This window comes from Xyrauchen texanus, chromosome 30, assembly GCF_025860055.1.
Source record: "Xyrauchen texanus isolate HMW12.3.18 chromosome 30, RBS_HiC_50CHRs, whole genome shotgun sequence".
NCBI lineage: Eukaryota > Metazoa > Chordata > Actinopteri > Cypriniformes > Catostomidae > Xyrauchen > Xyrauchen texanus.
In genome coordinates, this window is record NC_068305.1 from 5,060,321 (window position 1) to 5,072,817 (window position 12,497).

Sequence of the window (12,497 nt, forward strand, 5' to 3'; positions counted from 1 at the left end):
ATCATGGGAGATTAAAGTCGGCAGCACCACCTGAATCCGAGAACATAAAACTTTGGCCAAAATTTTCTTTAAGGAGTGATATTGGCCTATAACTATCACAAGAAGTGGGGTCCTTATCTTTTTTAAGGAGCAGAGAAATTTAAGCCTCGGATAAGGTTGAGGGGTGGCAGCCTGTCGTAAAAGAATCATTGTATAGCCTTGTCAAAGTAGGAGTTAACAAGGAGGCAAAAGATTTGTAAAACTCAGCTGTAAAGCCACCAGGGCCAGAGGACTTTCCAGATTGCATAGATTAAATGGTCTCATGTATTTCTAGCTCAGAGATTGGGTCACCTAAACTTCCATCAAGACTTCAATCAATTTTAGGGAAGGTTAATAAATTGAGAAGATCAAAGCTTGCTGAAGCATTTGGGGAGTTCTCTGAAGTATACAAAGTAACATAGTATTCTGAAAAGATAGAATTGTTCTTAACTTGATCTGATATCAGTTCACCTGCTGGGGACCTAACTCTTGAAATCCACCTTGAAGCGCTAATCCTACGAGCTTGGTGAGCCAGGAGCTTACCCACTTTGTCACCATGTTCAAAGAACTGTGGCCTACTTTGTCTAAGTTGTCTCACTATTGTATTTGTCATCAAAAGATAATTCTGCATGTAACTGTAGCCGTTTAGTATAACAGGAGGGGGATGGAGAGGCAGCAACGATCACATCTAGTTTATGCAGATCTTCAACATTAGTTAATAGTCTAGACGTTTCTGCCTTCCTCAAATGGGAAACGTAGGAAATAACCTGCCCACAGTTGAAAGCCTTAAAGGCCTCCCAAAGAGTAAGACTACTGACATCTGGGGTCTGATTGAGTTAAAAATAAATATGAATCTGTGAGGCAATATAATCCTTAAATATATCATCTAATAAATCTAGAAGAGTCAAATCTCCAAAAGGAGGGTTAGAATCTATCGGGGAATAAAGCAGTATCAATTGAAATGGGGTGAGATCAGAAATAACTACTGTGTGATATGTACATGCATTAATACAGTTTAACAGTTTGCTATCCAGCAAGAAAAAGTCAATTCTAGAGAAGGTGTGATGCACATGTGAAAAGTATGAGAAAGCTTTATCTTGAGGATTCTTAAATCTACAAGAGTCAGTGAGACCCAGCTGTGAGGCATATTTGAATACTAAGTTCGCTGACTTGGATAAACCAGACTGTTTAGAGAAAGATCTATCAAGCGTGACGTCTTGGACCAAATTGAAGTCACCTCCAATAATTATGTTGTGGTCATCCACATTTGGGAGACTTGTAAAAATTTAACAAAGAACTGTTCATTATCCCAGTTAGGGGCATATATAGAAACTAAAACAACTGGTACATTACGAAGTTTACCCGTGACCACAAAGAAATGGTCATTGGGGTTAGATTTAGTATTCGTCAGCTCAAACATGACATTCTTATGAATAATAATAGCAGCCCCACAAGATTTTTGGGACAATTTAGAATGATACAAGTGGCCCATCCAGGCCCTCTTGATTCAGAGCATGTAATATCGGCCTAAAGATGTTGTAAATGCAATAGAACCTTACCAACCTTAATACTGTTATTCATTCCCTTGACATTCCAAGTGATTGTAGAAATATTAGCCATTCTACGAAATTAGTAAAGCTGTGGTATCGATCTGATAGAATACACTCTAGATCCAAAGAAAGGAAAAAGAGTAAAGAGGAAGCACAAAGGAAGGTGGAATAAAGCAGAGAGAGAGTAAGAAAAAAAAGCCCCCCTCCAATAACTGAATAAACTTGACTGAGCACTCAGAATCAACATCTAGTACCACTTCAATCTTACAGTGTCTTGCTCCCCTAGTTAACAAGAGGTGAGCCCCAGAAAAGTAAAAAAAAAAGGAAACTAAAAAAATAAATAAATAGTGACCTTATGTCCTCCTTTATACACTATTTAGCACAAATGAGTCAAAAGGCTGTCTTCCACATTGATGATTAGTGACTGAGGAGTGTGCCCGTACAAAAAAAGGTGCAAAAAAGACAAATAGCCCTTCAATAGAACAAATAATAAGAATAACAAGGAACCATGCAATGCTAAACAAACAAGCCTTTATATCAATTGAACAAGCTAATAGTCACTAAATATAAATAAACGATGGCATTATGAAAATAGAGGTCCATCGCGGTAAATGACCAGCTGTTAAACTTTCCGTGAGCGTTCGAAACAGTATATAAATGCAGGTGTCCATAGGGTACGGTAAACAGAAACACACCATATTTACGAACAGCTGGCTAAATATCAGATAGTTTGGGTGAATGATACAAAAGCTGAATTACGAAGATGAGCCAACCCGAATATTCGCCACGTATTCTTCAGTCTCTGCCACTGAGGAAAAAGACCTCCTGTTCCCATCTTTGGTCCTGATGGCGAGCTTCGCAGGAAAAAGCAGGGTTGGTTTAAGTCCCAAGTTGTAGAGGTCCATCATCACACCAACATCACCGTTGTAACATTACTTCAGGTGCATAGTCCTCATATATGGCGACCGGGCTACCCTGAAACATGAGCTTGCCTCTTTTAGCTCGAGCCTTGTGAACAACCAACTCTTTCTGCTGATAACGGTGAAGCCGAATGATGACAACCCTCGGCTTTCGTCCAGCTGCAGGTTTACTGATGAGAGCCCTATGGGCCCAGTTGATATCCGGCGGCGAGGACAGAATATCCTTCCCCATGAAGTCAAACAAGAGTTGTGAAAAGAAGGCCGATGGACGAGGGCCCTCAATCGATTCCGGTAAGCCAACTATTCGAATGTTGTTGTGGCGGCTACGAGACTCAAGATCGGTAACCTTTGCTAGCAACTTAGCGTTACTATCAGATAGAGTGGCACATGATGCTTCCAGTGCAAGCATGCGTTCATCCAAAACATTAGCATTAGATTCCAGTACAGCAATCTTGTGGGTATGGTTGGAATCTTTGACTCGAGTGAAGAAATACTCGGCTTGAATTCTGCTTATATGGCCTGCCGGTTGGTCTAAGGAAAAATCCTATTAAGCACTATTAAAAGTTGATGTAAAAGCTTAGCAATTGCCGCCATGCTAAGCTCGTTGGTAGCATCGTCAGTGAGGTCTGTTTTAGGGTCTTTCCTGCTTTGCTTAGTCAATTTGGTGGTCATATTGAAATGAAGTTATACAAGTTTCTTCAGTACGATCAGATTAAAATGTAAATAAACGCATAAAGGGGCTCAAATGTTCAAGAAAAACACAAAGTGCGGGGGAAAGACACAAACACGCCTACTCCATCTGCCTATCCATCCATCTCCCATTAAAGATTTTTTAAATAATTTCTTTGTCTTAAATTAATTCTGAATTTTGTACAGCTCCTAAGAGTCTTCATTTAAAAAAAGTCCATTATTTTTTAATCAGGTCTGTGCTAAAAAAAATGAGCCACCAGTTATAGTTCACCTAAAAATGGAAAATAGACTTTTACTCACTCATTTATTCACCCTTATGTTGTTCAAAAGCCATATGCTGTTACTTTTTCTTGGAACATAAAAATAGACATTTATGTCCATAGAATAACCATTTATAGTGACCAGGAGCTGTCAAGATTCAAAAAGGAAAAATCCTATAAAGCACTATTAAAAGTTCAGTTCAGAATAAGACATCATAACAGTAGTCCATATGACAAGTGCACTATATTACAAGATTTCTGAGGCCATAGAAAGCTTAGTGTTATATGGACTACATTTGTTTTGTTTTTTTTTTATGATGATTTTTTTCCTTATTTGGACCTTGACAGCAGTGGTCAATATGAAGTGTTTTTGTATGTAAAAGAGCAGCATTAGGATTCTTGAAGAAAAGATTGTGTTAAGATTCTACTGGGGGAAAAACATAATGAGGAACAACTTGAGGGGAGTAAATAATCTTCTTTGTGCTAGCAAGCTGATGTCATGTCATTTTACAGATACATTAGTGATGAAAATAAATTCAAATTATACTCATCATTTATTTGATACAGTACAAAGAAAGAAAAGATGACATAAACAGGTGTATTGCTAGCAAAGCAGACACAGTGTTTGTCTTACTGTGTGAACTTAAAAAACATCTTTTGAAACCAAAAAGTATCAAATTTTGGCTGCATTTATATTTCAAGCCTTTATTCATAAAATCATTGCATTTATCACCTTTACTATTTTAAAGGACCAAGAACCATCATATTTGTGACCTCAACACCTGCGACCCCCCCACCCCAAAATAGTTTGGTCCCCCCCACCCCCCCACCAAGACATGGTTATAGCCTTGAGAATGATTGATAGAAATTGATAGCAGAAAGCAGCTCAAAGTCTTCTTTTTGGCTAAACAAAAATCCACAGCCCATGGCAATTTTTTCCCCCTGCTGTTTACAGATTCTAGATCTGTCACAAGCTATGTTCCAAAACCTAGTGAGCTGACTTCTGCCTACATAGGCAGTTGCCTTCTATGGCAGCATCCTAACTCAAATGGAGCCTTGTAGTGATCAATTTGGAGCAATCTACATAGGCTGCAATACTCTGAGCATAAATTTGCATAGCACAAAATATTTGGGCTAAAAGAGTCAGTTTTCTATTATTTGAAGCGATTTTATCGATACCTTTCAGTATTGAATGGATTATAAGTATATTTATATTTTTCCACTGATCACAGCCTTTATGTTGGATGAAGATGCTGCCTCTGAAGGCAGCGCACTAGATTTTGGAACAGACTCACAGAGACAGGTGTGATTTCAATATCATGTATTCAGATTTATCTGACAGTTAATAGGGATGTTTTCTGTGTCATTTTATAAAAATAAAAAAATTGTTTACAGCACCTTTAACTTTTGTTTAACACATAGGTCTGTTATTCTGATGAGCTCTGTTTCATTTGTGTGGTTTGTGTGTGTTTGTTTTAGGGTGGTAAAGTGCAGGACTGCTCTGAACTCATTGGTCCGGTCGAGCCCTTCTGTGATTTTCTGGCTGACAGTCTGTTAGACAGCAGCTCTGAAGGTTAGTTCAACAGCAACCACCTTCAGAAATAGCATCAAACACACACTTTTTTTCACATTTAACTAGTTTTCAATGATGTACACTAACATGAGTATGCACCGGCTTTAAGGTAATTTCCAGCAAATTACATTTTGAATTAATTTTATTCCTGATGTGTGAATGGATGTAAATGGAAACCGTTCCGTGTGAATGGCAGATGTGGTACATCTATCGAAAAAGATGTTCTGGGTTTTATGTGAGAAAATGGCTATATAATCACCCTTATGTCGTTCCAAATCTGTATACTGTTGTTTTTTTGTTTTTTGTTCTGTACTGTGGAACACAAAAATAAATCTTTTTTTGAAGATAATTATACAGCTCTTATCCTTATGAAAATAGTTCAGATTTAATAAAAGAGTCAAGTTCAGAAAAGGACAAAAACACCATAAAATCAGTCCCAACCAGGGATGAATAACTTCAGGAATATTTGTTGAAAAAAAAAAGAAAGAAAATTGTCATAATTTATTTACATCATGTAGTTCCAAATCCTTATGACCTTATGCAGAACACAAAATATGTTTTAATGATTATCACAAGCTATCTTTTTAATGCAATGGCAGTGGATAATACCTTACTTAAAAGCTTAAAAAGTGCCCAAGAATTATAAAAAAATTGTCTTAGTGTTCTAAAGGCATACATTAGGTTTTGTTGAGAAACAACCAGAAGTAATTTGTCAGTGTAAATCTTGATGCCCGTTAGAAGTTGTTCACATTGGCTTGCGTGTTCACCCAAGTTGTTTAGTGCTATAAATTAATGTTTATTTTCTGTCATGGCCACCTGACGGACAGAATGATTCTCAGCTTTGTTAGACATGCATATTCCTAAAAATACACCAAACGTTCAAAATAATATTTGTTCCGTTCAACCCTGCATGAAAATAGAATAAAAATATAGCCGCATTGGGGTCAAAGCAATTTGAAAAAAAGTAATTGAATTAATACGTTTTCTAGTTACTTAATAGATATGGTGTTGAACCCCTATGAAGAACAATAAGAAGAAAATCACTACAAATACAACAAGGTGCTTAAACACCAATAATAATAATAACACTAACAAAAGCAGTAGGGGCTCATCCCCTTTGGGCTTGGCCCCTAATAATAAGCGGAAAATTAACAGATACAATAGGTGCCTAATTGGTGCTTTTTATGTAAAATTGTTGCTATGACATTACCCGAAGCAAGACGAAAGTGTCGTTAATTTTATTCGAAATCGTTTAAATGTAATTTCCACCACATACAGTAATTCTATAAAATGTGGTGTTACTGTAATTCATGTAAATACACTATTGAAAATTGTAAGCGATAACTATTTTTCTTATCTAACCTTGACTTTTAAAATACGTTTTGTAAAGTTTAAAATAAAAATAAGGTGTTTTAAAAGTTAAGTTAAATAACTATAAGCTTATAGTTAAACAGTTTGTGAAGCTGTTTCATTGATTGACTGCACCTAATGACCTCTCTCATTTTATGTCTATAGTTCTCAAAGATATCAGTGTCATGGTGGATGATTTGATAGTGATAAACCAGTGTGAACGTGAATGTAAGAAGAGCGAGAAGAGATAAGAAGAGATAGTAAGAAGTGAATATATGTTAGCTATTAAGTTTGTGTTTTTACAGAATATAGACTGTTATTAGAGTAATTAGATCTTCAGAACTTGAGTAGAAAAAATTAAGATGTCGTCTTGGTTTTTGTCTCACAAAAATCTGTCCAAATCATACATTATTTTACCCCAAAATTAAAATAATAATTTGCATTTTGCTTAAAGACTTTTATTAGAACTATTAAGATGTTTTGAATTATGGCATTATTTTCATGACAATTAAGCTAAAAATTCCAGTTACCGTAATGCACAACATTCTTATTACTCTTAATACAGGGGTCGCAGTCTACGGCACGCTATGGAGGGTAACGTCATGGTTACTGATGTAATCTCCGTTCCCTGATTTAGGGAACGAGACATTGTGTCGATGAGTTGACACTAGGGGTCACCCTTGGGAGCCCAGACATCTCTGATCTTTGAGAAAATGCCAATGAGAATTGTGTGTGGAATTTGCATGCCACTCCCCTGGACATACGGGTATAAAAGAAGTGCCACTTGCAAACACACACTCAGGTTTCACGCTGAAGAGCCGAGCCAAAGACCCGGCCATTTCAGTGGTTGGTTCAGTGTTGTGGCAAGAGGGACACAATCAGGGAACAGAGGTTACATCACTAACCATGACGTTCCCTATCTGTCACACTATTGTTGACACTAGGGTCCCAATGGAAAAGGCCACAAGAGCTGAACCAAGTTACGCAGACTGGCGGTGCGAGACGGGCAGAACTCCATGTGCCTCGTAGCCAGCGCAGCAAGCCGTCGCGTAACTACCCCCAACACACTGGCAGGCACGAAGCAATCTTCGTGGACCAGCTTCTAAGTGGAATACAACACACGGTCTTACCGAGTCGAAGCGGAAGCACGTCGTGCGGAGCGGTGCCGAGGTAGGTCCTACCCAAGGAGGGGAGGAGTTACTACAAACACGGTGACCAGGGAGAGAGGGCCCTCTGCCCAAGGTTTACCAGTGGGGAAACGATTTAGTAGAATATACATCACACGGGGTTACCTAAGGTGAAAACAGCACATGTGGAGCATGTACCTCAGTATGAGGGCCTAAGTGACACATGTACTGGGGCGCCGCCGATCCTCTCCGAAGACTCGTTGGCCACTGGGCTAAGGAGGAAGAATGTCTAGGGTTAACTGTTTTGTGAACGCAACAGGGAAAGAGCGCACGTCTTCGCCTCAAGGGAGGGGAAAGGCACTATGCACAAGCCGTACACCCGGCCAGCTGACCCTAACTTACCTGTTTGTGTCACCTGATAACACACAGGACGAAACTGGCTCAACCCTGCAAAGGTTTTAGGTGTTGCCCGGCATGCAGCTCTACAGATGTCTGCTAGAGAGGCGCAGCGGGACAACGCCCAAGAAGCCTTAACCCCTGGTTGAGCGGGCTCGCAGGCCAGCAGGGGGCGGCACATTCTGGGCATGGTATGCCATAGTGATGGCGTTGATAGTGAGCAATCCTCTGTTTAGAGACAGCGCTTCCTTTCCGCTGTCCAATGAAGCAGACCAAGAGCTGCTCGGAGCTTCTAAAGCGGAGAGCATGCACCGGACACAGCAATGACAAGGCTGAGTCTGCCTCCTGCAGGGGCAGCGCTTGCAGGTTCACCACCTGATCCCTGAAAGGGTTTTTTTTTTAAACCTCCTCGCACCTCTCAGGAACCTGATGAACAAATCGTGCTTCCCTAAATACTTACCGTCCACTGCATCGTGATGCCCCGATATAGCGACCACATATATTTTCAAGGTGGAGGGGGACAACCGTCCCTCCAACTTCTCTTGCAGGAAGGAAGGTCCTTCTACGCATCTCTAGTGGTCTTCGCCTCAGGAAGAACACCACTTAGCAAACAGATGCCACTTCAGGCCATAGAGGTGCCTCGTTGAGGGGGCCCTGGCCTGAGTGAACGTGTCTACCATTGCAGGTGGTAGGCCACTTAAGTCTTCCACGTCCCGACCAGGGGCCAGACATGGAGATTCCAGATGTCCGGTCGCAGGTGCCCTATGGTGCCCCGTCCCTGAGAAATAAGGTCCTTCCTCGGGAGAATTTGCAGGGGGGTGGGAGGGGGTTGTAGTGAGGAGCATGAGGTCCGAGAACCAAGTCATGGAGGGCCAGTAAGGGGCCACTAAGAGGATCTCCTCCTCGTCCTCCCTGACCTTGCATACAACGTCTGTGCAAGTAGGCTCCCTGGGAGGAACAGATATTTGCGTAGCCCCAGGGGCCAGCTGTGTGCCATGGCATCTGTGCCGAGGGGAGCCTCGGTCAGAGAGTACCAAAGCAGGTGGGGGAGGATTCTGGGGAAGCAAACAGGTCTACCTGTGCTTGGCCGAATCAGATCATCTGGACCACCTGAGGTTGGAGTCTCCACTCTCCCCTGAGCATAACCTGCCAAGACAGCGCATCCGCTGTGCTGTTGAGGTGGCCCGGGATGTGAGTGCCCCGCAGCGACTTGAGTCACCGCTGATTCCAAAGGAGGAAATGACGGGCGAGTTGTGAAATTTGATGAGAGCGTAAGCAGCCTTGGCGGTTGATGTACGCAATTGTCGCTGTGTTGTCCATCCGGACCAACACATGCTTGACTTGGATCAACGGCAATAGTCTTCTCAGGGCAAGTAGTACCACCAGCAACTCGAGGCAGTTGATGTGCCAATGCAGTCGCGGCCAGTCCAAGGGCCAGCGACTGAGTGCCCATTGCACACGGCACCCCAGCCAAGCTGGGAGGCATCTGTCATAACCACATCGTGCCTGGGGACCTAGCCTAGGGGAACTCCTGCCCGTAGAAACACTAGGTCTGACCAGGGGCTGAATAGACTGTGACAAGCCTGCTTGAAGAGAATGCGGTATGTGCCGTGGCGCCATGCTCGGCTCTTGACACGGGTCTGTAGCCAGTGCTGAAGTGGTCTCATATGCATCAACCCGAGCGGCGTGACAGTCACTGAGGAGGCCATATGCCCCAGTAGCCTCTGAAAGGATTTCAGTGGGACCAGCGTATTCAGTCTGAACGCATGCAGACAGTGCAGCACTGAGTGCGCGCGCTAGTTGGTGAGGCACGCTGTCATCGAGTCCGAGTCTAACTCCATACAGATAAAAGAGATGCTCTGAACCGGGGCGAGCTTGCTCTTTTGCCAGATGACCCAAAGCCCCAAACGGCTGAGGTGCATGAGCACCAGGTCCCTGTGCGCGCACAACATGTCCGGTGAGTGAGCGAGGATTAGCCAGTTGTCGAGATAGTTGAGGATGCGGAAACCCACTTCCCTTAGCAGGGCAAGGGCTGCCTCTGTGACTTTCGTGAAGGCACGAGGAGACAAGGACAGGCCGAAGGGGAGGACTTTGTACAGGTATGCCTGTACAAAGTCAAACCGGAGAAAGGGTCTGTGCCGAGGAAGAATCGAGACAAGGCAGCGGCGTTCTCACCGCAGTGAAGCGGACGCCGAGTAGGATGGTCCTGTTCATCCAGCACGACGGGTTGGGCAGCGCAAGCCATGCCCCCAAGCTCTGTGCGAGATGGACCAAAGGAACTACTGTGTCGGACATACCAGCGGGCGGGGCCTCGTGATGGGGTGGAGCCCGAGGTGCTGAGTCTAGAGACATCAAAGCACTTACCTGGCTCCTTGTGACGCTCCCAGAACAGCCTGGGACGGGGGACGAAGATCTTTGTCCTCGTAGCCCATGGAGACCATCACATCGGGGGCAGGTGTGTGCCACGGCTGGGTGCGCGGAAGTGAGAGGCCCGGTTCCGGGGTGCCGTACCTGCCAAAGAGAATTGGTGGCCGTGAAAACGATGGCTGGGGAGACCGGAAATAGGGCCCAGGGAATGAGGAAACTGCTCTTTTATTGAGAATGTGGAACAAAAGTCAAATGAAACCAAGGATTCTCCACCCGACCCTCCGGCGGGAGAGGGAGTGGTCTGCTTACCAGCTCCTGTAGTGCAGTTTCCCGAGTCCCGGGGCTGCCCGTCTAAGGGGTGCTTCGAAGCATTCTTGGGGTTCTTTGCGGCCGGCTATGAGAAGGGTGGTGTCAGGGTGCAGGCTGTGGTGGAGCTGTTGTTGACGCCGCAGGGGGATACCCAGGGCGACGATCAGAAAAAGTGTGGGGTCTGTGGCTCTGCTGGGGCAGGATATGTTGTATAGCCTTACCATTGAAAACTGCTTGGCAAAGTCTTCAATGGTGTCGCCAAACAACCCAACCTGGGAGATGGGGGCATCAAGGAAATTAACCTTGTCAGCCTCTAGTGACTCGACCTGGTTGAGCCAAAGGTGGCAATCCTGGACCACCAGGGTGTATATATCGCCTGCCCGAGAGCACGTGCCGTGACCTTTGTTGCTTGGAGGGCGAAGTTGGTCCTTAGCCAAGTCCTCAGCGTCATATCATCGATAACTTATCTTCGTCACGAGCTCCGAACGAGATTGCGGGCCTGCTGTGAGACAGACTGGCAACCTCGCTCCAGAGCTCGGTCAGAGCATACGAGCATGACTGGGAATGGGAGGTCTGTGGGGGAATACCCGGAGGAGAAGCTCCTATTGATGTTCCCATATTGCCCCCAGTGCTAACCGACCCCGCCTCATACCCATAGGTAGAAGGACTGAGTCGGTGAGCTTGCCCTCTTACGAAGGAGAGATATCAATCGCAACCAGGAATTATATACAGTGTTATAAACTGAATTGCATTTTAATGAGGGAAATAAGTATTCGACCGCTCTGCAAAACTTGACTTAGTACTTGGTGGCATAACCCTTGTTGCCAATCACAGAGGTCAAACATTTCTTGTAGTTGACCACCAGGTTTGCACACAACTCGGGAGGGATTTTGTCCCACTCCTCCTTGCAGATCTTCTCCAAGTCATTAAGGTTTCGAGGCTGACGTTTGGCAACTCGAACCTTCAGCTCCCTCCACAGATTTTCTATGAGATTAAGGTCTGGAGACTGGCTAGGCCACTCCAGGACCTTAATGTGCTTCTTCTTGAGCCACTCCTTTTGAGCCACTCCCTGTTTTGGGTCATTGTCATGCTGGAATATCCATCCACGACCCATTTTCAGTGCCCTGGCTGAGGAAATGAGGGTCTCACCCAAGATTTGACGGTACATGGCCCCGTCCATCATCCCTTTGATGCAGTGAAGTTGTTCTGTCCCCTTAGGAAAAACACCCCCAAAGCATAATGTTTCCACCTCCATGTTTGAAGGTGGGGATGGTGTTCTTGGGGGTCATAGGCAGCATTCCTCCTCCACACACGGCAAGTTGAGTTGATGCCAAATAGCTCGATTTTGGTCTCATCTGACCACAACACTTTCACCCAGTTCTCCTCTGAATAATTCAGATATTCATTGGCAAACTTCAGACGGGCCTGTACATGTGCTTTTTTGAGCAGGGGGACCTTGCGTGTGCTCCTAATCTCAGCTCGTTACCTGTATAAAAGACACCTGGGAGCCAGAAATCTCTGATTGAGAGGGGGTCAAATACTTATTTCCCTCATTAAAATGCAATTCAATTTATAAACTTTTTGACATGCGTTTTTCTGGATTTTTTGTTATTCTATCTCTCACTGTTCAAATTAACCTACCATTAAAATTATAGACTGATCATTTCTTTGTCAGTGGGCAAATGTACAAAATCAGCAGAGGATCAAATACTTTTTCCCCAAACTGTACCAATGAAAACTGTACCAACGACCATGTTTAGTCCTCCATATATATATGGAGGACTAAACATGCATAAATAATAAATGAATAAATGTAATAATCCAAAAATAATTAAAGGAATAAATGTCTTGATAAAACAAATATAATTAGTTTTCAATTAAATTTATTCCTGAATTTATTATTGTATGACTTTGTTCCTTTTATTATTTTCTGTATT

The 12,497-nt window shown here is 43.4% G+C and overlaps 1 protein-coding gene across 7 annotated transcripts in view; it reads left to right on the top strand.

Moving 5' to 3' along the window:
• Positions 1–12,497, top strand: part of rps6kc1 (ribosomal protein S6 kinase polypeptide 1) — a 167,785-nt gene that overhangs the window by 53,713 nt on the left and 101,575 nt on the right. For all 7 annotated transcript variants that reach the window (XM_052098579.1, XM_052098583.1, XM_052098581.1 and 4 more), the window contains exon 5: positions 4,918–5,011. In XM_052098579.1, the coding sequence (XP_051954539.1) occupies positions 4,918–5,011 (94 nt within the window). The remainder of the gene's footprint in view (positions 1–4,917; positions 5,012–12,497) is intronic.